This window comes from Bufo bufo, chromosome 2 (genome assembly GCF_905171765.1).
Source record: "Bufo bufo chromosome 2, aBufBuf1.1, whole genome shotgun sequence".
Classification (NCBI taxonomy): domain Eukaryota; kingdom Metazoa; phylum Chordata; class Amphibia; order Anura; family Bufonidae; genus Bufo; species Bufo bufo.
Genome location: NC_053390.1, coordinates 360,504,061 through 360,530,972, shown reverse-complemented (window position 1 = coordinate 360,530,972; position 26,912 = coordinate 360,504,061). Strand labels below are relative to the sequence as shown.

Genomic DNA, 26,912 nt, shown 5'->3' with positions numbered 1-26,912 from the left:
ATTTGGGGGGAAAAATATATTTTTTTTTTTAAATGTGAAAAACTTTGGTTTTTTTTCTTTTTCAAAACACTATTTTTTTATTTTACACTTTGTGTCCCCCGTAAGGTCATACAAGACCTCTGGGGGAAATTTAACGTAATTTTTTTTTTTTAAACTATTGATTTCTCCTGTAACTGGGGCTGACATAGTAGCCCCAGTTACAGGCGAAATACACCCCCCAGAGAGGCTGTACAACATAATACTGCACTGTACAGCCTCAGTGCAGGGCTGATCGTGGTCTATGGAATCCCAGTCAGGTCCTGCACTCCCCCGGCGGTCACATGACCACCGGCCTGGGACAGGAAGAAGCATAGCATCTCGTTGAGCACTGTGTATAGAGCGATCTAGAAGGCAGGGACATACAGGAACAGTCGCTGCCTTCTCTCTGGGGTGTCCTGCTGTCACTGACAGCGGGCCCCCCACTTGGCAGCTGCACGATTAGCGTGCAGCTGCCATCTCTGAAAGGACGTTCCAGAACATCCATTCAGAGATAAACCGACCGCCCAAGGACGTTTATAGTCAATGGGCGGTCTGGAAGTGGTTAAGCTATTTTTGTATGGATTTTTTGCATACAAATCTGCACAGTGTGCAGGTACCCTTAGACGGTCAACATGTTTGTCAGCATTAATCTAATATGCATGGGCAGCTTAAGCCTGCCACTTTCCACAAACACATTGTTCTTACAGTACAGTAATTGTTATTAGTATTCCAGGTACTGGGAAAAAATTGTCTTGGCGAACAAATGACTCACCCTTATAGGCCAATTGCTCTCCAGGTAAGTGCTGTGTATCTAAGAAGAAGGAAAAAAATGACAATTACAATGAAACATAAACTGATATTATAAAACAAAGACACTTAAAGGGGTTCTCCAGGAATTAAGAAAATGAAAATACTTAAATATTACTTTATAATAAAATATATTTCCAAAAACCTTTTATTATTTATTATGGCTCGTTTTGTCGGGGGAGCAATCATCAGGGGAAACCAAATGGCCGCTGTCCTACCAGTACACACAGAACCTGTCCAGAAATCACACAGGAGGACAAGTTACTTTACAACACTGAAGTAAACGGCTCCCCCATCCTCTTCTCTGCTCTACTTGTCAGGGGTTATGATCCTGAATACATATGATAAGAACTTTAGCTGAATCTCGGGGGAATTTAGTCTATGAGGAGACATGAAGTACAGAGAGGATTGACAGGACAGACTGTGGTAATGGCGACTGCATACAAGAACTGCTGCTCATTACCCCCACCTCCCCTCTGTACTTCATGTCTCCTCATCAATTCCATTCCCACAGAGCAGAGAGGAGGATGAGGCATCTTTTCATCTCAGTGTTGTGAAGTAACTTGTCCTCCTGTGTGATTAGGACAGGTTCTGTGTGTGCTGGTAGGACGGCAGCCATTTTATTTCTCCTAGTGATTGCTAAGTAGACAAAACTAACCACTCTAACTAATGAAAGATATTTGGGAATGCATTTATTATAAAGTAATATTTAAGTATTGACATTTTCTTAATTCCCGGAGAACCCCTTTAAAGTGTAACTGTGTATCTAAGAAGAAGGGAAAAAAAATATTATTTAATAATAATAATAATAAAATTTATTTATATGGCGCCACCATATTCTGCAGCGCTTTACAAATTCATAGGGTTCATGTACAAAACAAAACTAACTGGCTAATATGCAACTGAAACACTAGGAGTCAGGGCCCTGCTCGCAAGAGCTTACAATCTATGAGGAATTGGGGGTGACACATAAGGTAGTTTATTGTGATAAGTAGGATTTGAGACATTATTGAACTGACAGGAGTGGTGCCGGCCGATCTGCTTCGGGTTTGGGACTGCTAGGGGATCGAGTTTAGGCCAGAGGAGTTGGTGAGGGAAAGGTTTAGTCGGGAAAAAGTTTAGCTTGATAAGCCTGCCTGAAAAGATGTGTTTTTAAGGCACGTTTGAAGGTGGAGAAGTTGTGAATTGACCTAGTATTCCGCAGAGTATTCCAGAGAGTAGGTGCAGCTCGAGAAAAGTCTTAAAGACGCGAGTGAGAGGTACGAATTATGGAGGTTATTAATCTTTAAGACTTTTCTCGAAGCCAGTTAGTTTTGTTTCGTACATGAACCCTATGAATTTGTAAAGCGCTGCGGAATATGGTGGCGCTATATAAATAAATTATTATTAACTGCCGTTAAATTTTTTATTTATTTTTTTGCTAATGCATAGGGAGAGCTACCGGGAACATTTTTGTAATATACTTTATTTAGGGAAAACATTTAATTTGTGCTAGAAAACTTGAGCGTTACTAAGGCCCATCTGTCTTCTATCGGCATAGGAGAGACGGGCTGTGCGGGAGCTGCGGACCCCTGCCTGCCCTCACAGCCTGGTGGGGACAGAAGCCTAATGTGTTTATAAAGTAAATATACATTCCCGCTTTTTATAAAATATGGACTTCTACACTATTGTATATGTTCACTGACCAGTGCGGCCAGTGAGCCTTCCCCCTGCCATCCTGAACCAGCCGCCGGAAGCGATGCCTGACCGAGCGGTAACCGGTTACTACAGGCAGTGCAGGGGGAAGCTGTTATACAGTATACAGGGACATAACTGAATGAAAAGAGATTTAAATGAATAAAATACAATATTACAGGAACCCCCAAAACCGCCACCAAAAAAACTGAATAGGACACCATGCTGAACGGGGAACGTTTGCATTAAACTCGAACAACCCCTTGGATATATGGCAGTTCTTAGCAGGTTATATTCCCACCTGTAAGTGATATTTGCTGCTTACTTATTTATAGTGGAAAGGTTTCTGTTCAGAAGAGCGATTAGAGAGGACAAGACAATTTATAATTTATGGCTTGCAGCAGCCATTGGTAAGATGTGAGGAGGCAATAAGTGATATGTCAGGCATATCAACAATCTCAGCAAATATGTAATTCCACTGATCATTTTAAAATGAAAATGGGAAATACATGCAAAGTACCATATATACTTCTGTGTGTGAAAATTAAACCTCCACACAGCTTCACGCTTACCAATTACAGGCAGTTTACAAACAGTCTGTGGTCTGTATCCCATTAAGGGTCCATTCACACGTCTGTAGTGTATTGCGGATCCGCAATACACCCGGCCGGCACCCCTATAGAACTGCCTATTCGTGTCCGCAATTGCGGACAAGAATAGAAAAATAACTGAAATAAAGTGGCCTAAATGGGTGGAAATGCTCAAAAACCCCAAACACTGTGGTGTGTTTATAACCGGGGGAGCAATAGAACATGTTCTATTTTTTTTCGGAAGTCGCGGACCGGAAGATTGGGGCCGGGCTCTGGAAATGCGGATGCGGACAGCACACTGTATAGTTCGGGTTCGTACCGAATTTTGGGGTGTCCGTGACACGGACCCGAACATTTTCGTAAAAGTCCGGGTTCGGGTTCGGTGTTCGGCGCTTTCTTGGCGCTTTTTGAAAGGCTGCAAAGCAGCCAATCAACAAGCGTCATACTACTTGCCCCAAGAGGCCATCACAGCCTTGCCTACTATTGGCATGGCTGTGATTGGCCAGTGCACCATGTGACCCAGCCTCTATTTAAGCTGGAGTCACATAGCGCCGCACGTCACTCTGCTATGATCAGTATAGGGAGAGGTTGCAGCTGCGACGTTAGGGCGAGATTAGGCAGATTAACTCCTCCAAAAGACTTCATTCTGTGATCGATCTGCAGCTGTGGATCATTGAAGTGCTATTATTGACTTGCTCACTTTTTTGAGGCTGCCCAGAGCGTTTTTAGATCACTTTTTTTCTAGGGTGATCGGCGGCCATTTTGTGACTTGTGGTGCGCCAGCACGAGCTATCACCAAGTGTATTTAACCATCGATAGTGTGGTTATTTTGTGCTATATCCTACATCAGCTGCAGGCTGAGCCTGTGTCACCGAAGTGCATTTAACCATCAACAGTCTGGTTATTTTTTGGCCACATATTACATCAGGGGCAAGTTGAGCCTGTCACCCAAGTGCATTTAACCATCAACAGTCTGGTTATTTTTTGGCCACATATTACATCAGGGGCAAGTTGAGCCTGTCACCCAGCGCCTAAAAAATAGACCTGACATTTCTATTCAACCAAATCTGCACAGTTTTAGCTGGTCAAGTTATTTGTAGTGACCGTCAAAGCAGACTTTTTGTTCTGGGTTGAAAAAGCATTCCCAAATTTGCCATTCTGAAAATAACTAGTTTGTGGTATTTCAGGCCTACTTGAAATCTATCCCAAAAAGAAAATCTTCCATTAAAGTTATTGATAGTATCATTCAGAAAAACCTAAGACACACGCTAGCGTGCTGATAGAAGTGTCATTCTGTGATTAAACCTATAACTGTCACACAGCGCAAAAAAAAAACAGGTCTCACATCTCTATTCAACCAAATCTGCACAGTTTTAGCTGGTCAAGTTATTTGTAGTGACCGTCAAAGCAGACTTTTTGTTCTGGGTTGAAAAAGCATTCCCAAATTTGCCATTCTCAAAATTGTGATGAACGGGAACAATGAGGAAAACATCTAATAAGGGACGCGGACGTGGACATGGTGGTGTTAGTGGACCCTCTGGTGCTGGGAGAGGACGTGGCCGTTCTGCCACAGCCACACGTCCTAGTGAACCAACTACCTCAGGTCCCAGTAGCCGCCAGAATTTACAGGGATATTTGGTGGGGCCCAGTGCCGTTCTAAGGATGGTAAGGCCTGAGCAGGTACAGGCATTAGTCAATTGGGTGGCCGACAGTGCATCCAGCACGTTCACATTATCTCCCACCCAGTCTTCTGCAGAAAGCACACAGATGGTGCATGAAAACCAAGCCCATCAGTCTGTCACATCACCCCCATGCATATCAGGGAAACTGTCTGAGCCTCAAGTTATGCAGCAGTCTCTTATGCTGTTTGAAGACTCTGCTGCCAGGGTTTTCCAAGGGCATCCACCTAGCCCTTCACCAGGGGTGGAAGAGATAGAATGCACTAACGCACAACCACTTATGTTTCCTGATGATGAGGACATGGGAATACCACCTCAGCACGTCTCTGATGATGACGAAACACAGGTGCCAACTGCTGCGTCTTTCTGCAGTGTTCAGACTGAACAGGAGGTCAGGGGTCAAGACTGGGTGGAAGACGATGCAGGGGACGATGAGGTCCTGGACCCCACATGGAATGAAGGTCGTGCCACTGACTTTCACAGTTCGGAGGAAGAGGCAGTGGTGAGACCGAGCCAACAGCGTAGCAAAAGAGGGAGCAGTGGGCAAAATCAGAACACCCGCCACCAAGAGACTCCGCCTGCTACTGACCGCCGCCATCTGGGACCGAGCACCCCAAAGGCAGCTTCAAGGAGTTCCCTGGCATGGCACTTCTTCAAACAATGTGCTGACGACAAGACCCGAGTGGTTTGCACGCTGTGCCATCAGAGCCTGAAGCGAGGCATTAACGTTCTGAACCTTAGCACAACCTGCATGACCAGGCACCTGCATGCAAAGCATGAACTGCAGTGGAGTAAACACCTTAAAAACAAGGAAGTCACTCAGGCTCCCCCTGCTACCTCTTCTGCTGCTGCCGCCGTCTCGGCCTCTTCTGCTGCTGCAGCCGCCTCGGCCTCTTCTGCTGCTGCTGCCGCCGCCTCGGCCTCTTCCTCTGCCTCTGGAGGAACGTTGGCACCTGCCGCCCAGCAAACATGGGATGTACCACCAACACCACCACCTGCGTCACCAAGCATCTCAACCATGTCACACGGCAGCGTTCAGCTCTCCATCTCACAAACATTTGAGAGAAAGCGTAAATTCCCACCTAGCCACCCTCGATCCCTGGCCCTGAATGCCAGCATTTCTAAACTACTGGCCTATGAAATGCTGTCATTTAGGCTGGTGGACACACACAGCTTCAAACAGCTCATGTCACTTGCTGTCCCACAGTATGTTGTTCCCAGCCGCCACTACTTCTCTAAGAGAGCCGTGCCTTCCCTGCACAAACAAGTGTCCGATAAAATCAAGTGTGCACTGCGCAACGCCATCTGTGGCAAGGTCCACCTAACCACAGATACGTGGACCAGTAAGCACGGCCAGGGACGCTATATCTCCCTAACTGCACACTGGGTAAATGTAGTGGCGGCTGGGCCCCAGGCGGAGAGCTATTTGGCGCACGTCCTTCCGCCGCCAAGGATCGCAGGGCAACATTCTTTGCCTCCTGTCTCCTCCTCCTCCTACTCAGCTTCCTCCTCCTCTTCTTCCACCTGCTCATCCAGTCAGCCACACACCTTCACCACCAACTTCAGCACAGCACGGGGTAAACGTCAGCAGGCCATTCTGAAACTCATATGTTTGGGGGACAGGCCCCACACCGCACAGGAGTTGTGGCGGGGTATAGAACAACAGACCGACGAGTGGTTGCTGCCGGTGAGCCTCAAGCCCGGCCTGGTGGTGTGCGATAATGGGCGAAATCTCGTTGCAGCTCTGGGACTAGCCGGTTTGACGCACATCCCTTGCCTGGCGCATGTGCTGAATTTGGTGGTGCAGAAGTTCATTCGCAACTACCCCGACATGTCAGAGCTGCTGCATAAAGTGCGGGCCGTCTGTTCGCGCTTCCGGCGTTCACACCCTGCCGCTGCTCGCCTGTCTGCGCTACAGCGTAACTTCGGCCTTCCCGCTCACCGCCTCATATGCGACGTGCCCACCAGGTGGAACTCCACCTTGCATATGCTGGACAGAATGTGTGAGCAGCAGCAGGCCATAGTGGAGTTTCAGCTGCAGCACGCACGGGTCAGTCGCACTGCGGATCAGACCCACTTCACCACCAATGACTGGGCCTCCATGCGAGACCTGTGTGCCCTGTTGCGCTGTTTCGAGTACTCCACCAACATGGCCAGTGGCGATGACGCCGTTATCAGCGTTACAATACCACTTCTACTGTATGTCTCCTTGAGAAAACACTTAGGGCGATGATGGAAGAGGAGGTGGCCCAGGAGGAAGAGGGGTCATTTTTAGCACTTTCAGGCCAGTCTCTTCAAAGTGACTCAGAGGGAGGTTTTTTGCAACACCAGAGGCCAGGTACAAATGTGGCCAGACAGGGCTCACTACTGGAGGACGAGGATGAGGAGGAGGTGGAGGAGGATGAGGATGAAGCATGTTCACAGCGGGGTGGCACCCAAAGCAGCTCGGGCCCATCACTGGTGCGTGGCTGGGGGGAAACACAGGACGATGACGATACGCCTCCCACAGAGGACAGCTTGTCCTTACCTCTGGGCAGCCTGGCACACATGAGCGACTACATGCTGCAGTGCCTGCACAACGACAGCAGAGTTGCCCACATTTTAACGTGTGCAGACTACTGGGTTGCCACCCTGCTGGATCCCCGGTACAAAGACAATGTGCCCACCTTACTTCCTACACTGGAGCGTGATAGGAAGATGCGCGAGTACAAGCGCACGTTGGTAGACGCGCTACTGAGAGCATTCCCAAATGTCACAGGGGAACCAGTGGAAGCCCAAGGCGAAGGCAGAGGAGGAGCAAGAGGTCGCCAACGCAGCTGTGTCACGGCCAGCTCCTCTGAGGGCAGGGTTAGCATGGCAGAGATGTGGAAAAGTTTTGTCACCACGCCACAGCTAACTGCACCACCTCCTGATACGGAACGTGTTAGCAGGAGGCAACATTTCACTAACATGGTGGAACAGTACCTGTGCACACCCCTCCACGTACTGACTGATGGTTCGGCCCCATTCAACTTCTGGGTCTCCAAATTGTCCACGTGGCCAGAGCTAGCCTTTTATGCCTTGGAGGTGCTGGCCTGCCCGGCGGCCAGCGTTTTGTCTGAACGTGTATTCAGCACGGCAGGGGGCGTCATTACAGACAAACGCAGCCGCCTGTCTACAGCCAATGTGGACAAGCTGACGTTCATAAAAATGAACCAGGCATGGATCCCACAGGACCTGTCCATCCCTTGTGCAGATTAAATATTAACTACCTCCCCTTAACAATATATTATTCTACTCCAGGGCACTTCCTCATTCAATACTATTTTTAATTTCATTTTACCATTATATTGTGGGGCAACCCAAAGTTGAATGAACCTCTCCTCTGTCTGGGTGCCGGGGCCTAAATGTGTGACAGTGGCCTGTTCCAGTGGTGGGTGACGTGAAGCCTGATTCTCTGCTATGACATGAATACAGATTCTGCGCTGACATAAGCCCAGATTCTCTGTTACGGGACCTCTCTCCTCTGCCTGGGTGCCTGGGCCTAAATGTGTGACAGTGGCCTGTTCCAGTGGTGGGTGACGTGAAGCCTGATTCTCTGCTATGACATTAAGACAGATTCTGTGCTGACATAAGGCCAGATTCTCTGTTACAGGACCTCTCTCCTCTGTCTGGGTGCCGGGGCCTAAATGTGTGACAGTGGCCTGTTCCAGTGGTGGGTGACGTGAAGCTTGATTCTCTGCTATGACATGAATACAGATTCTGCGCTGACATAAGGCCAGATTCTCTGTTACGGGACCTCTCTCCTCTGCCTGGGTGCCTGGGCCTAAATGTGTGACAGTGGCCTGTTCCAGTGGTGGGTGACGTGAAGCCTGATTCTCTGCTATGACATTAAGACAGATTCTGTGCTGACATAAGGCCAGATTCTCTGTTACGGGACCTCTCTCCTCTGCCTGGGTGCCTGGGCCTAAATGTGTGACAGTGGCCTGTTCCAGTGGTGGGTGACGTGAAGCCTGATTCTCTGCTATGACATGAATACAGATTCTGCGCTGACATAAGGCCAGATTCTCTGTTACGGGACCGCTCTCCTCTGTCTGGGTGCCGGGGCCTAAATGTGTGACAGTGGCCTGTTCCAGTGGTGGGTGACGTGAAGCCTGATTCTCTGCTATGACATGAAGACTGATTCTGCGCTGACATGAAGCCAGATTCTCTGCTATGGCATGAAGAGACTGATTCTCTGCTGACATGAAGCCAGATTCTTTGCTATGGCATGAAGAGACTGATTCTCTGCTGACGTTTAGCCAGATTCTCTGCTATGGGACCTCTGTCCAATTGATATTGGTTCATTTTTATTTTTTTTATTTTTATTTTAATTCATTTCCCTATCCACATTTGTTTGCAGGGGATTTACCTACATGTTGCTGCCTTTTGCAGCCCTCTAGCTCTTTCCTGGGCTGTTTTACAGCCTTTTTAGTGCCCAAAAGTTCAGGTCCCCATTGAAGTCATTGAATGTTCGGGTTCGGGACGAAGTTCGGATCGGGTTCGGATCCCGAACCCGAACATTTCCGGGAAGTTCGGCCGAACTTCTCGAACCCGAACATCCAGGTGTTCGCTCAACTCTAGTTTTTATCTTGTTTTATTACTTAAAAAAAAAAAAACTTTGGCAGTTTTGACAGTTAGGTCCATGAATATTTGGACATTGACATATTTTGTTTTTATCACCTGTTTAGTAAAACATATTTAAGTTATAGTTATATAATGGACATGGACATAAAGTCCAGACTTTTAGCTTTCATTTGAGGGTATCCATATTAAAATTGGATGAAGGGTTTAGGAGTTTCAGCTCCTTTACATTTGGCACACTGTTTTTAAAGAGACCAAAAGTAATTGGACAATTGACTCAAAGGCTGTTTCATGGGCAGGTGTGGGCAATTCCTTCACTATTTCATTCTCAATTAAGCATATAAAAGGCCTGGAGTTGATTTGAGGTGCTTGCATTTTGAAGATTTTGCTAAGAAGTAAACATGCTGTCAAATGAGCTCTTCATGCAGGTGAAACTAGCCATCCTTTATCTGCGAAACAGAAAAAACACATCCGAGAAATTGCTACACTATTAGGAGTGGCAAAATCTACAGTTTGGTACATCCTGAGAAAGAAAGCAGTGGTGACCTCAACAATGCAAAAAGACCTGGACGCCCACGGAAGACAACAGTGGTGGATGATCGCAGAATAATTACCATGGTGAAGAGAAACCCCTTCACAACAGCCAACCAAGTGAACAACACTCTCCAGGATTATAGGCGCATAAATATCCAAATCTACCATAAGTGAAGACTGCATATAAGCAAATACAGAGGGTTCTCTGCAAGGTGCAAGCAACTCATAAGCCTCAAGATTAAGGCGGCTAGATTGGACCTTGCTAAAAAAAACATATTTAAAAAACAGCACACTTCTGGAAGAACATTCTTTGGACAGATGAAACCAAGATCAACCTCTACCAGAATGATGGAAAGAAAAATATATGGTGAAGACATGGTACAGCTCAAGATCCAAAGCATACCACATCATCTGTAAAACATGGCGGAGGCAGTGTGATGGCTTGGGCATGCATGGCTGCCAGTGGCACTGGGTCCCTAGTGTTGATTGATGATGTGATACAGGACAGAAGCAGCCGGGTGAATTCTGAGGTTTTCAGAGACATACTATGTGCTCAAATCAAGCCAAACTGATTGGTCAGCGTTTCATAATACAGATGGACATTGACAAACAGAAAGCAACCCAAGAGTTTATTAACCACCTCCGGACCGCTGTACGCACAGACGCGTCCTGGAGGTGGTTGATTCATTCCTCCTGGACGCGCCGGCGCGTCCTCTCGCGAGACGCGAGATTTCCTGTGAACGCGCGCACACAGGCGCGCGCGCTCACAGGAACGGAAGGTAAGAGAGTTGATCTCCAGCCTGCCAGCGGCGATCGTTCGCTGGCAGGCTGGAGATGTGTTTTTTTTAACCCCTAACAGGTATATTAGACGCTGTTTTGATAACAGCGTCTAATATACCTGCTACCTGGTCCTCTGGTGGTCCCATTTGTTTGGGTCGACCACCAGAGGACACAGGTAGCTCAGTAAAGTCCCACCAAGCACCACTACACTACACTACACCCCCCCCCCCCCCGTCACTTATTAACCCCTTATTAGCCCCTGATCACCCCTAATCACCCCTGATCACCCCATATAGACTCCCTGATCACCCCCCTGTCATTGATTACCCCCTGTCATTGATCAACCCCCTGTAAAGCTCCATTCAGATGTCCGCATGATTTTTACGGATCCACTGATAGATGGATCGGATCCGCAAAACGCATCCGGACGTCTGAATGAAGCCTTACAGGGGCATGATCAATGACTGTGGTTATCACCCCATATAGACTCCCTGATCACCCCCCTGTCATTGATCACCCCCCTGTCATTGATTACCCCCCTGTAAAGCTCCATTCAGACGTCCGCATGATTTTTACGGATCCACTGATAGATGGATCGGATCCGCAAAACACATCCGGACGTCTGAATGAAGCCTTCCAGGGGCATGATCAATGACTGTGGTGATCACCACATATAGACTCCCTGATCACCCCCCTGTAAAGCTCCATTCAGATGTCCGCATGATTTTTACGGATCCACTGATAGATGGATCGGATCCGCAAAACGCATCCGGACGTCTGAATGAAGCCTTACAGGGGCATGATCAATGACTGTGGTTATCACCCCATATAGACTCCCTGATCACCCCCCTGTCATTGATCACCCCCTGTCATTGATCACCCCCCTGTCATTGATTACCCCCCTGTAAAGCTCCATTCAGACGTCCGCATGATTTTTACGGATCCACTGATAGATGGATCGGATCCGCAAAACGCATCCGGACGTCTGAATGAAGCCTTACAGGGGCATGATCAATGACTGTGGTGATCACCCATATAGACTCCCTGATCACCCCCCTGTCATTGATTACCCCCCTGTAAAGCTCCATTCAGACGTCCGCATGATTTTTACGGATCCACTGATAGATGGATCGGATCCGCAAAACGCATCCGGACGTCTGAATGAAGCCTTACAGGGGCATGATCAATGACTGTGGTGATCACCCCATATAGACTCCCTGATCACCCCCCTGTCATTGATTACCCCCCTGTAAAGCTCCATTCAGACGTCCGCATGATTTTTACGGATCCACTGATAGATGGATCGGATCCGCAAAACGCATCCGGACGTCTGAATGAAGCCTTACACGGGCGTGATAAATGACTGTGGTGATCACCCCATATAGACTCCCTGATCACCCCCCTGTCATTGATCACCCCCCCTGTCATTGATCACCCCCCCTGTCATTGATCACCCCCCCTGTCATTGATCACCCCCCTGTCATTGATCACCCCCCTGTCATTGATCAACCCCCCTGTCATTGATCAACCCCCCTGTCATTGATCACCCCCCTGTCATTGATCACCCCCCTGTCATTGATCACCCCCCTGTAAGGCTCCATTTAGACATTTTTTTGGCCCAAGTTAGCGGAATTATTATTTTTTTTTCTTACAAAGTCTCATATTCCACTAACTTGTGACAAAAAATTAAATCTCACATGAACTCACCATACCCCTCACGGAATCCAAATGCGTAAAATTTTTTAGACATTTATATTCCAGACTTCTTCTCACGCTTTAGGGCCCCTAGAATGCCAGGGCAGTATAAATACCCCACATGTGACCCCATTTCGGAAAGAAGACACCCCCAGGTATTCCGTGAGGGGCATATTGAGTCCATGAAAGATTAAAATTTTTGTCCCAAGTTAGCGGAACGGGAGACTTTGTGAGAAAAAAATAAAAAATATCAATTTCCGCTAACTTGTGCCAAAAAAAAAAAATTTCTATGAACTCGCCATGCCCCTCATTGAATACCTTGGGGTGTCTTCTTTCCAAAATGGGGTCACATGTGGGGTATTTATACTGCCCTGGCATTCTAGGGGCCCCAAAGCGTGAGAAGAAGTCTGGTATCCAAATGTCTAAAAATGCCCTCCTAAAAGGAATTTGGGCCCCTTTGCGCATCTAGGCTGCAAAGAAGTGTCACACATCTGGTATCGCCGTACTCAGGAGAAGTTGGGGAATGTGTTTTGGGGTGTCATTTTACATATACCCATGCTGGGTGAGATAAATATCTTGGTCAAATGCCAACTTTGTATAAAAAAATGGGAAAAGTTGTCTTTTGCCAAGATATTTCTCTCACCCAGCATGGGTATATGTAAAAAGACACCCCAAAACACATTCCCCAACTTCTCCCGAGTACGGAGATACCAGATGTGTGACACTTTTTTGCAGCCTAGGTGCAGCCAAAGGGGCCCATATTCCAAATAGCACCTTTCGGATTTCACTGGTCATTTACCTACTTACCACACATTAGGGCCCCTGGAAAATGACAGGGCAGTATAACTACCCCACAAGTGACCCCATTTTGGAAAGAAGACACCCCAAGGTATTCCGTGAGGGGCATGGCGAGTTCCTAGAATTTTTTATTTTTTGTCACAAGTTAGTGGAAAATGATGATTTTTTTTTTTTTTTTTTTCATACAAAGTCTCATATTCCACTAACTTGTGACAAAAAATAAAAACTTCCATGAACTCACTATGCCCATCAGCGAATACCTTGGGGTCTATTCTTTCCAAAATGGGGTCACTTGTGGGGTAGGTATAATGCCCTGGTATTTTAGGGGCCCAAATGTGTGGTAAGGAGTTTGAAATCAAATTCTGTAAAAAATGACGAGTGAAATCCGAAAGGTGCTCTTTGGAATATGGGCCCCTTTGCCCACCTAGGCTGCAAAAAAGTGTCACACATCTGGTATCTCCGTATTCAGGAGAAGTTGGGGAATGTGTTTTGGGGTGTCTTTTTACATATACCCATGCTGGGTGAGAGAAATATCTTGGCAAAAGACAACTTTTCCCATTTTTTTATACAAAGTTGGCATTTGACCAAGATATTTATCTCACCCAGCATGGGTATATGTAAAATGACACCCCAAAACACATTCCCCAACTTCTACTGAATACGGAGATACCAGATGTGTGACACTTTTTTGCAGCCTAGGTGGGCAAAGGGGCCCACATTCCAAAGAGCACCTTTCGGATTTCACTGGTCAGTTTTTACAGAATTTGATTTCAAACTCCTTACCACACATTTGGGCCCCTAGAATGCCAGGGCAGTATAACTACCCCACAAGTGACCCCATTTTGGAAAGAAGAGACCCCAAGGTATTTCGTGATGGGCATAGTGAGTTCATGGAAGTTTTTATTTTTTGTCACAAGTTAGTGGAATATGAGACTTTGTAAGAAAAAAAAATAAAAAATAAAAAAATCATCATTTTCCGCTAACTTGTGACAAAAAATAAAAAGTTCTATGAACTCACTATGCCCATCAGCGAATACCTTAGGGTGTGTACTTTCCGAAATGGGGTCATTTGTGGGGTGTTTGTACTGTCTGGGCATTGTAGAACCTCAGGAAACATGACAGGTGCTCAGAAAGTCAGAGCTGCTTCAAAAAGCGGAAATTCACATTTTTGTACCATAGTTTGTAAACGCTATAACTTTTACCCAAACCATTTTTTTTTTACCCAAACATTTTTTTTTTATCAAAGACATGTAGAACAATAAATTTAGAGCAAAATTTATATATGGATGTCATTTTTTTTGCAAAATTTTACAACTGAAAGTGAAAAATGTCATTTTTTTGCAAAAAAATCGTTAAATTTCGATTAATAACAAAAAAAGTAAAAATGTCAGCAGCAATGAAATACCACCAAATGAAAGCTCTATTAGTGAGAAGAAAAGGAGGTAAAATTCATTTGGGTGGTAAGTTGCATGACCGAGCAATAAATGGTGAAAGTAGTGTAGGTCAGAAGTGTAAAAAGTGGCCTGGTCTTTCAGGGTGTTTAAGCACTGGGGGCTGAGGTGGTTAAAGCAAAGCAGTTGAATATTCTTGAATGGCCAAGTCAGTCACCTGATCTGAACCCAATAGAGCATCTCACTTGTAAAGACTAAACTTCAGACAGAAAGGCCCACAAACATACAGCAACTGAAAACAGCTGCAGTAAAGGCCTGGCTGAGTATTAAAAAGGAGGAAACACAGCGTCTGGTGAGGTCCATGAGTTCAAGACTTCAGGCAGTCATTGCCAACATTTTATTTACAATTATTTAAATTTGTCCAATTACTTTTGAGCCCCTGAAATGAAGGGATTGAGATTAAAAAATGCTTTAGTTCCTCAGATTTTTATGCAATCATTTTGTTCAACCCACTGAATTACAGCCGAAAGTCTAAACTTCAACTGCATCTGAATTGTTTTGTTCAAAATCCATTGTCGTATTGTACAGAACAAAAATTAGAAAAATGTTGTCTGTCCAAATATATATGGACCTCACTGTAAATTTAAAAAAAAGCTGAATTTTCTTTTTATATTTTGGTCTACAGAGCTGTATGAGGACTTGTTTTTGCAGAACAAACTGTAGATTTTATTGATACTATTTTTGTGATATGTACGGTACGACTTTTTGATAAATTTTTTGGGGATATGACAAGGTTACAAAAAAAAATGGCAAATCGTGTGTTTGAATTTTTTTCTGTTACGGTATTCACGGCGCTCGAATTTTTTTGGAAACAGCGTTACACAAGATGTTTATTTTTTTCAGGTTTATATATTTTTATGTGTAAAATTGTGAAGTGGGGTCATTTTTAAAATATATATTTTTTTTTTACCTCTTAAATCTTAGGGCTCATGCACACGGCCGTATGTATAGATCTATTCTATTAGGGTGAATGGCATTATGATGCACTCCTTGCCGAGCTGTGCCTCATCCAGTCCCCAGGCTGTCATGGTAACAGATCAGAGCCCCGCAAGATTAGAGACTATGCTATTAGTAGATCAGACACCACTAAAGATAGTAGGGGGGGGGGGGGGGGGGGGGAGGGGGGATTTCAATGCTGTGGTGAGTAGGGCAGAAGATAGGCGCTATCCACATTCTCTGACTATATCTTAGGGACATGGCGATAAAGTACTGGCTCCAATGCTTGCCTCAATGGGCCTTGTGAATGCTTGGTGGGTGTCTATTGTATTCGCACTCCCAGAAACCCAGGTCGCGTTTGGATTATCTGTTGTGTCTCCCCTTCTTCAGTCAAGAGTGTTATTGGCAGATTTTGGTGACTTAGTTCTATCTGGCCATGACCCAGTGTTACTAGACATATGTGATTCATCCCCTAGAGCAGTGATGGCTAACCTCTGGCACTCCAGCTGTGGTAAGACTACGACTCCCATGACGCCCCCTTGCTTGGCTGTTCTCAGAACTCCATAGAAATGAATGGAGCATGCTGGGAGTCATAGTTTTACCACAGCTGGAGTGCCGGAGGTTAGCCATCACTGCCCTAGAGGAGGTTTGCATCATGCCTTACTGTGGAAGAAGAGTTTTGTAAGATCCTCAGGGGATTGTGGATAGAATTTGTTGGGGACATTAGGGTCCATAGCCAGGAATTAGGGCTCTACTGGGAAACAGCCAAATTGGTAATGAGGTGTTGAATACTTGCTTCTGTGAAAAGTAAGAAGAGATAAGCCCATTAGAACTTAAAAAGCAGCCAGTTGTAAGGTTAGACAGGCCTATATTCGATTTGTGAGGGATCCCACACTGGCTCATAAATCGAAATGTCAGCTAGCAAAGCGGGACTTTCAGAAATATACGGCAGAAAAGGAGAGGTACTATATGACAGCTTCTGAAGCCTATTTAAATAGGTTTGGTAACAAATCAGGGAAATTACTTGCGAATAAGAAAAGAGGCAGGCAACCGATACACCACATATCAAAGATTAGGACCCAGGATGGCATGACAAAGACTGACCCGACGGATATTAATACAATACTGGCCACTTTCTTTGAGATGCTATACAGGGATAGAGAAGTGAAGACCTTGAGAGACACTTTACTAAGCCAAACAACACTTACTAGCATTTCATATGAACAATTACCGGTAACTTATCTAAACACTGACGTCACCCCGGAGAACCCGTCACGTGCGATCCGAGCATTGGGGAAGGGGAGGAGGTCCCTGATAGAGCCAATACATTTTACATAAAGTTATTGCCAAAACTCAGTAAGGATCTTTTGGACCCTGGGTCCTACTGCCTAAAATCCTTAATAAACGTCAACACGAAAATAATGTCTAAGTAGCTTGCAGATAGGCCAGCCTGCATTCTGCCAAGTTTGATCTCTCCTGTACAATCAGGCTTTATCAAGAGGCGGTCAGCGGTGAGTAACATTCAAACAGTATTGATGATATTAGATCGGGTGTGTTTGAGCCCACAGGGCCGTGAGGCTCCAGCCCTCCTCACACTAGATGCTGAAAGAGCCTTTGATATCTGAGGTTGGGGTGGCTGTAGTCAGTCCTGGATACATTTGGGATGTGGGGGGGCCTTTAGGACATATCTGGCAGGGCTGTATAAAAATCCAAGGGTGAGAATATGTACACAGGGATATATATCTAACCTGTTTGTCTTGCAGAAAGGAATTAGTCAGGGATGTCCTCTTTCCCTTTCACTGTTCAACGTGGCCATTGAGCCTCTGGCTAGATTCCTATGCGCCTCAGATCTATTTGAGGGCATTATGGTGGGTAAGTGCCAGGTAAAAGCGACTTTGTTTGCAGATGATATTATACATTTTCTTAATAACCTCCAGAGGTCGTAGATGGTATCATTAAAGAATGAACACATTTTGGTACTTAATCAGGATATAAAGTAAACGTATCCAAAAGTGAATTGTTACCCTTGTTGCTCAAGGGGACCTAGTCAGATTCGAAAAACTGGAAATCACAATTTAAGATTACCTATACATATCTAGGGATTAAAATAAGGAGGATGCCACATTCCATGTATAATCTGAACTATTAGGCATTAATTAAGAAAATCAAAGGGGAATTAGAAAGATGGCATCACCTGCCTTTATCAGTTCTCAGTCGCTCTCATCTCATCAAAATTATGAGCATGGCATGGCTTTTGGCTATGCCCTAAACTGACATTGTTCTGGGAAGAGGTGTGTATACTGTTGAAGAAAATATGTAATTTTCAGGGCCCGATTCAAGAGACCATGGTTTTATACCAAAGGGCTCAAAACAGAGTGCCCACCCTATCCCTAGAATAGGACATTTGGTACTGATGGTAGCAAAGAAATGTCCTTTGAAGAACTGGTTTACACCAATGGTGTCGGGAATCCACCAAGTGGTGAAACAAATCACAAAGATTTTGTACTTACAGATATTGTTCTTTATATTTCAGATCTTCCAAACAAAGATTTCTCAGCAAATGGTTTTATTGAAAAGGAGACTTTTGTATTACTTACCAGTAAAGTCTCTTTCTCGCTCTTCCTTGGGGGACACAGGAAACCATGGGTATAGCTCTGCTCCCTAGGAGGCGTGACACTAAGCGAAAGCTGTAAGCCCCTCCTCCATCAGCTATACCCTTCAGCCTGGAGAAGAGACTGCCAGTTGCGTGTCCAAGTAGTGAAAGATAACCACCAACCGGAAAAAGAACTGTCGAGCCCCAACGGGGGCAACCAAGCCGGAACCACAACTGTAACCCAATGAAGGGCGGGTGCTGTGTCCCCAAGGAAGAGCGAGAAAGAGACTTTACTGGTAAGTAATACAAAAGTCTCCTTTTCTCGCCCATATTCCTTGGGGGACACAGGAAACCATGGACGTTCCAGAGCAGTCCCAGAAGGGAGGGACCAGAACAAACTCAACCAACGCCAGAGGGCATCAATCAACTGCCGCCTGCAACACCAGACGGCCTAAAGCAGCGTCAGCCGACGCATGAGTATGCACCCTGTAGAACTTGGTGAAGGTGTGCAAGGAGGACCAAGTGGCCGCCTTGCAAATCTGCTCCGAAGAAGCCCGATTTCTCTGAGCCCAGGATGCCCCGACCGCTCTAGTGGAGTGAGCGGTAACACCAAGGGGAGGAACCCTGCCCTTGGCGAGATAAGCCTCAGTAACAGCCATCTTGACAAAACGAGCGATAGCAACTTTGGATGCCGCCATCCCTCTGCGCGACCCTTCCGGGACCACAAAGAGCGAGTCAGTATGCCTGAAAGAGCTGGTTACTTCCAGGTAAATCTTGAGCGCCCTGACAACGTCCAGGCGATGAAGCTTCCTCTCCCGCGGATGGGGAAGGGAAGGACACAAAGAGGGGGAGAACGATGTCCTCTGTTCAGATGAAAGGCGGAGACCACCTTAGGAAGGAAGGAAGGACCGGACGAAGAACCACCTTGTCCTGGTGGAACACTAGGAAAGGTTCCAGACAGGAGAGTGCAGCCAATTCGGACACCCTCCGAAGAGAGGTGATGGCTACAAGGAAAATAACCTTGCAGGACAGAAGTCGCAAGGGAAACCGTCCGCAGAGGCTCGAAAGAGAGAAGCCTGGAGCGCTGAGAGAACCAGGTTCAGGTCCCAGGGCGTACCGGAGGGCGATACGGGGGGAACCGCGTGAGCCACGCCCTGAAGAAGGTCTTGACAGGACCAAGGGGGGCCAGTGGGCGCTGAAACAAAATGGACAGCGCAGATACCTGACCCTTCAAAGAACTAAGGCCTAGACCTTGGCCCAGTCCGCTCTGCAGGAAGGACAAAACGGTGGGGAGAGAAAAAGCGGAGCGGAGGAATCCCCAGATCGGCACAGAACCCCAAAAAAGTCCTCCAGGTCCTATAATAGATCCTAGAAGAGGACGGCTTACGGGCGCGGATCATGGTGCGGACGACATCCGCAGAAAAACCCCTACGTGGTCAGGACGGTGGTCTCAACAACCACGCCGTCAACGTAGGGACCCTAAAACGCGGGTGGGAAGATCGGTCCCTGAGAGAGAAGATCTTCCCTGGCGGGCAGTGGCCAGGCGCGTCTGCCAGGAGCAGCATGAGGTCGGCATACCAAGACCGGCGGGGCCAGTCCGGAGCGACCAGAATCACCGAGACGCCTTCCGCCGCGATCTTCCGAAGGACCTTGGCAGGATAGGGATGGGAGGGAATATGTATGGGCGCGCGAAGCCTCGCCAAGGAAGAACGAGGGCGTCGGCTCCGCAAGCTCCCGGATCCCTGGCCCTGGACAGATAGGCGGGGACCTTGTGATTGAATTTTGAGGCCATGAGGTCCACGTCCGGAATGCCCCAACGAAGGCAAATGGCCTCGAATACCTCCGGGTGAAGAGACCACTCGCCGGGGTCGACGGTGGTGCGACTGAGGAAGTCCGCCGCCCAATTTGTCCACCCCTGGAATTAAAAATTGCAGATAGGGCCGGGACGTGGGCTTCCGCCCAACGGAGAATGCTGGTGACCTCCCGCATCGCTGCAGCGCTGCGAGTGCCCCCCTGGTGGTTTATGTACGCCACGGCCGTGGCGTTGTCTGATTGTACACAAACTGGATGACCCTTCAGCAGATGAGTCCAGTGTCGTAGAGACAGAAGGGCCGCTCTCAGTTCCAGGACATTGATCGAGAGTTTGGACTCCGATGGAGACCAAATGCCCTGGACGGATCGGGGAGGAAACACGCCTCCCAGCCCGAGAGACTGGCATCGGTTGTAACCACCAACCAGTTGAGTGGCAGAAAGGACCTGCCCAGAAGAGGGGACTGTAACCACCAGCGGAGAGATGACCGCACCGGAGGCGACAGATGGAAGGGATGATCCAGAGACTGCGGGCGATTTGTCCCAGGAGGAGAGGATCGCCCGTTGGAGAGGGCGGGAGTGAAACTGCGCAAATGGGATCGCCTCGAGCAGGCACCATCTGCCCCAATACCCGCATGCAGAAGCGGAAGGACGGTCGACGGTGGAGAAGGAGACCCCGAACCGCCCCACGGAGGGATCAGACGTTTTTTCCGAGGGAAGACGTACCTCCGCCGCTCCCGTGTCTAAAAGCATCCCCAGGAAGACCAGTTGTCTGGAGGGGGGAAGGGAGGACTTGGGGAAGTTGATGACCCAACCCAAACCTCGCCAGAGTCCTCTAGAGTGAGATCCACGCTGGCAACCGCTTGAGAAAGGGGACGGAGCCTTGATGAGGATATCGTCCAAGTACGGTAGCAGAAAAACACCCCTGGAACGGAGTAAGGCTAAAACCGGGCCCGGACCTTGGTGAACACCCGGGGGGCTGTTGCCAGTCCAAAGGGAAGGGCGACAAATTGGAAGTGGAGGTCCCCCACGGCGAATCGAAGGAAGCGATGGTGACACTGGGCTACCGGAACATGGAGGTAGGCATCCTGTATATCGATGGAAGACATGAAATCTCCCTGCTCCAGGGAAGCCACCGCGGAGCGGAGGGACTCCATCCGAAACCGTCGAAGGAGGAGAAAACGGTTTGAGCTTTTTGAGGTCCAAAATGGGCCGCACCGAACCTCCCTTCTTGGGAACTACAAAGAGGTTCGAGTAGAACCCTTGGAATCTTTCCTCTAGAGGAACGGGGGTAATCACCCCCCTGTCCAGTAAAGCTTGAACGGCCGCGGAGAACGCGGCCGCGTTCTTTCGGGTCTCGCGAGGGGCGGGAGCGAAAGAACCGATCCGGAGGGAAGGATGCAAATTCGATTTTGTATCCGGAGGACACAATTTCGAGGGCCCAGGCGTCGGAGACGTGAGCCATCCAGACGTCCTTGAAAAGGAGGAGCCGGCCCCCACCCACCCGGGTGGGGGGCCTTCAGGCAGAGGACTGTTTTGCTGCGGGTGTGCGGGCAGCCTGCGGCTTGCGCCAGGAGGGCTGCGCCCGAAAAAACGGCTTCCTACGCTTGTCCTGGGAGGAGCCGAAGCGGCAGCTGTGGTGGGAGCCCCAGAGGCCCTGCGGAGGACCGAAAACGAGACGCACCAGGGCGTCCGCGGGGGGCGCCCCTGGCTTGGGGTTGAGGAAGATGGGTGCTTTTACCACCCCGGCCTCTGAAATAAGTTCGTCTAAGCGGACCCCGAAAAGGCGGGAACCCGCAAACGGTAGCCCCGCCAAGGAACGTTTGGAGGCAGCGTCCGCTTTCCAGACCTTCAGCCAGAGCTCCCTCCTGACGGCAACTGCCAGGGCGGAGGAGCGCGCAATAAGGGCTCCCGCATCAAGGGAGGCCTCACAGACAAAATTCCCGGCCCGAATAATAAGCTGGGCCAAGGAACGTAGGTCCTGGATGGGGATGTCCGAGTCCAACTCCTGTTCCAGCTGCGTACCCCAAGCAGAGATTGCTTTCCCTGCCCAAGCAGAGGCAAAAACCGGTCTGAGGGCAGAACCGGAGGCAGCAAAAATGCCCTTGGACAGGGTCTCCATGCGACGGTCCTCCGCTGACTGAAGAGAGGACCCGTCGGGAACAGGGATGGCCGTGTTCTTTGACAGCCGGGCCACAGGGGGGTCTACCTTGGGTGGGGAAGACCAGGTGGCCACGACATCGGCTGGAAAAGGATAGCAAATGTCCAGCTTCTTTGGGTTGACAAAACGGGCGTCCGGGCGAGCCCAAGCCTTAGACACCACGGAGGAGAAATCAGAGTGGATTGGAAAGACTTTTGAGGCCTGCCTGGGTCTGATAAAGGAGACGCTAGCTGCGTCCGAGCTAGGGGGGTCATCCTGCACCTTAAAGGTGTCACGTATATCAGAGATGAGTTGACCCATCGCTGAGGCTAGCTTGGACGGCAGGGCCGAGTCCATTTCCAAATCTGAAGCCGCCAATTCACCTTCAGAGAGCGAATCCTTTGGAGAGGAGAGGCTCGTCTGGGTGCGCACAGCGTGGCGGGGAGAGGGAGGCATCCGAGGAGGAGGCTCGCTCTACTCTAATACGCTTCTGAGAGTGCCTAGCTCGGGAGGGGTCCACTAGGAGAGGATGAACCCGCTGCAGCGGCAGAAGCAGTGGACCCGGAGGGCGCGACAGTCAGAGTGGCGTCCCTGCGGGGTAGGTGGCCTGTCTATTAGGCGGCCCACGACATGAGTGAGGCTTTCCACGGCCTGGGACAGGGATCTAGCCCAGTCAGGCGGGTCAGAGGAAGCAGGGAGCGACACAGCGGGCGGACTGAGGCTGCGGTGGAGCTCGGCATGCAGTACAGTGCGGATCAGACTGCCCCCGGGGAAAGGGTTCCCTACAAGCGGTACAGGCATGGTACCATGGCTTGGCGGCTGCAGAAGGGTCTGACATGGTGGAAAGATGTTGCACTTTAAAGCAACAGTACTGTGGCACGGAGGGGGTTAAACAGTCCTACCAGACCCGATGATACAAGCGGCAGCTGTAAGGGGAACAGACTGAGGAGGCTGTGGAGGAGAGGCAGCAGCACGGAGCTGAAAGGCTTCAGTATCGCACGGCAGAGAGATGAACCCGGAAGTAGCGGAGCGCAGCAGCACGGAGCTGAATGTGTAAGGAAGCTCCGCCCCCCCTCTGCCGCGCTGAAGCCGAGCAGAGCCGCGCGCGCGGCAAAATGATTTTAACCCCCAAGGATGTTGAAGTGCCGGCCATGACATGGCGCCGTTCATGCCAGGAAAAACGGCTCCCACCGCGCCTAGATGTAGCAGACGGCTTGCACGTCTGCAGCCGTCCCCTGTAAGGCAGCGTTCTAGGACCTGCCCAGATAGACTGCCCTCCACTATGCCCGGTAACGTCCCGATATGCGGGGGGGGGGCGGGGGGGGGGGGGGGGGGGGGGGGGCGGGGGGTAGCAGTGGTCATGTAACAGTGGCCATGTTGGTAGCAGCGGTGGGAGGGAGGAAGGGGAGGCTGGAGCAGCCACTCTCACCATACGCTGTCTTCGCCCTCAGTCCATCCAGCGGGGGTCGCCCCTTCAGCTCCTGGCACCGCGGTGGCAGGAAGCCGGGGGAGGGACTTGGCGTGCGGGCGACCCTGAGCTGGCGGGACGCAGGGGAGCGAGGCTGCCCTGGTCCACCTTGTCTTCTGTGGGGGAGGCGGCAGTGCGGAATTACCGACACTGGCGCAACTCAACCCCGGGAGAAACAGAGGGGTCCAATGCGCCTCTGTTGTCCCTGTAGGTAGAAAAAAACCGAGTTAAAAATAACAAATACGTAAAAAATAAAAATCATAGGATAACAACCCTGCATAAGCAGGGGGTGTCTTGCCTCCTTGGACACTAAGCAAAAACTGGCAGTCTCTTCTCCAGGCTGAAGGGTATAGCTGATGGAGGAGGGGCTTACAGCTTTCGCTTAGTGTCACGCCTCCTAGGGAGCAGAGCTATACCCATGGTTTCCTGTGTCCCCCAAGGAATATGGGCGAGAAAAGTATTTGCCCCAAAATGAAATGGGAGATTTTATAGCTTTCTTTAGTATTCACTCTTGATCATTTGTTGCTTGGAAAATGAACTGAGAGGGTCTTTGGGAGTCCTGGAGCGGAGACCAGGGAAAATAGGGACACTGACTGTGCCTTGTGAGAGATATAAAAGTTCGAGGCAAGTGCAGAGAAAAAGATTTGATTATTTTTTTTCTTTTGTCTATGTGTGTGCATTACCACGTTTATATCTCTTTGTATACAGTGATTATCCGGAATAAAGAAAATTACGGCAAAATAAAAAACAAAAAGGAAAACAAACAGCCACCTGCCACTTTATTGCATATCTGGCTGAAAATACTCTCCCAAGTATACTAAGAGTATTTTAACTCTTCAGCAAAACATGTAACCCAACCTCTGCATGCAAAACATAATATAAATATAAAATATATATTATACTGTACACAACATTTTATGAGAACTGATACATGTTTTGACATTACAATCCCAGATAAAACCACCACCTTCAGCTATATGTAAACAAATGTCAACTCTAGAATACAATTTTATGCATTCCTCCTATTCAAATGATATCAGCAGGCACATCTAGACTAGTCCAGGCCCAGCAGAATGTTCTGACATGACAGCTATGAAAGAACACACCAGCACTAGGAAACCCATTGCAATGCAAACTCTTTCAAATATGGCATTTCACACCAGGCTGTGCTCCATGAGTTTACAATATACAGTGCCTTGAGAAATTATTCATACCCCTTTAACTTTTCCACATTTTTTCATGTTACAGCCACAAACGTAAATGTATTTTATTGGGATTTTATGTGGAAGACCATCACAAAGTAGCAGGTATGTGTGATGTGAAAAGAAAATGATATATTGTTTTCAACATTTTTAATAAATAAAAATCTGGAAAATATATGTTGTGCATTTGCATTCAGCCCCCTGTACTCTGATACCCCTAAACAAATTCCAGTATGACCAATTGCCTTCAAAAGTCACCTAATTAGTAAATCAGGTCATCCTGTGTGTCATTTATTCTCATTATAAATACAGTCATTCTATGAAGGCCTCAGAGGTTTGTTAGTGAACATTAGTGATCAAACAGCATCAGAAAAACCAAAAAGGAACACACCAGACAGGTCAGGGATAAAGTTGTGGAGAAGTGTAAATCAGGGTTAAGTTATAAAAAAAATAAACATCCCAGGCTCTGAACATCTCACGAAGCACTGTTCAATCCATCATCCGAAAATGGAAGGATTATGGCACAATTGCAAACCTACCAAGACATGGCCATCCACCTAAACTGACAGCCAAGGAAAGCACTAATTAGAGAAGCAGCCAAGAAACCCATGGTCACTCTGGAGGAGCTGCAAAGATCAGCAGCTCAGGTGGGAGAATCTGTCCACAGTACAACTATTAGTCATGTACTCAACAAATCTGGCCTTTATGGAAGAGTGGCAAGAAGAAAGCCATTTTTGAAAGCAAGCCATAAGAAGTATTTTTTGCAGTTTGCCACAAGCCATATGGAACATATGGAGGAAAGTGCTCTGGTCAAATGAGACCAAAGTTGAACTTTTTGGCCTAAATGCAAAATACTATGGGGGTCATTTATTAAGACTGGCGTTTTAGATCCACCGCCACTTCTAAATTTAAGCCAGGTTCCGAGCTGTCTTACATTTAGACCTTTTTCTATGCCTGAAACAGGCATAGAAAATGGTAAATGAGATGGGCCTACTGGCCTGTCACCTTTCCCGCCCAAAAGTGCAGATTGTGGCGCAAAGGTTAGTTAGGCATATTTCAGCTTCATAAATGACCGCATATGTGTGGTGGAAAACTAACACTGCATATTATCCTGAACACACCATTCCCACCGTGAAACATGGTGGTGGCAGCATCATGCTGTGAAGAAGCTTTTCTTCAGAAAGGACAGGGAAGCTGGTCAGAGTTGATGGTAAGATGGCTGGAGCTAAAAACAGGGAAATCCTAGAGGAAAACCTAGTAGAGGCTGCAAATGACTTTAGACTGGGGCGGAGGGTCACCTTCCAGCAGGTACAATGGTTTAGATGAAAGCATATTCATGGCCCAGTCAAAGTCTGGACCTAAATCCCATTGAGAATCTGTGGAAAGACTTGAAAATTGCTCTTCACAGATGCTCTCCATCCAATCTGACTGAGCTTCAGCTATTTTGTAAACAAAAAAATGGGCAAACATTTCAGCCTCTAGATGTGCAAAGTTGGTAGAGACATACCCCAAAAGACTTGCAGTGAAAGGTGATCCTAAAAAGTATAGACTCAAGGAGGCTATATACAAATGCACGCCTTGCCAAGTTTTTATTTAATAAAATGTTTGAAAATGATGTAACATTTTCTTTTCACTACAAACATACTTTCTACTTTGTATTGGTCTGTCACATAAATTCCCAATAAAATACATTTAAGTTTGTGGGTGCAAGGTGAAATTTTTTTAAAAAGTTCAAGCGGTATGAATACTGTTTCAAGGCACTGTAGATGAAAGGCTTTTTTCACACTGAGGGCTTTGTAATGGGCCATGCCAAAAAAAACTAGAGTAAATCAGGAATGCTGCAAGCTTCAGTTACACAACTTGTAAACAGTACTGTTAAATCTTTAACTCCAAATACCCCCTCCTCTTCTAAGCGTTATACAACATTGATACTGAGGAAGGACAGCACAAGCATTTTTCAAAAGAAACACAGAAAATAGAAAGCCTGTGTTTCTGGCCAACAATTTACTGTGTACTAGACAGGTGGATAGACAGGCACATGTTGGATTTCAACATGCTCAATCATTTGATTCCCAGGGGGATAAGACGCTATCAGAGGTGTCAGTAGGATTAAGTACAGCCACCTTAAGAGTTAAA

At 47.7% G+C, this 26,912-nt stretch overlaps 1 protein-coding gene across 2 annotated transcripts in view; it reads right to left on the bottom strand.

The window, feature by feature from the left end:
* The window catches only part of RIC1 (RIC1 homolog, RAB6A GEF complex partner 1), a 143,965-nt gene that overhangs the window by 41,788 nt on the left and 75,265 nt on the right, over positions 1-26,912 (bottom strand). For both annotated transcript variants that reach the window (XM_040417144.1, XM_040417143.1), the window contains exon 13: positions 791-829. In XM_040417144.1, coding sequence (XP_040273078.1) covers positions 791-829 — 39 coding nt within the window. The remainder of the gene's footprint in view (positions 1-790; positions 830-26,912) is intronic.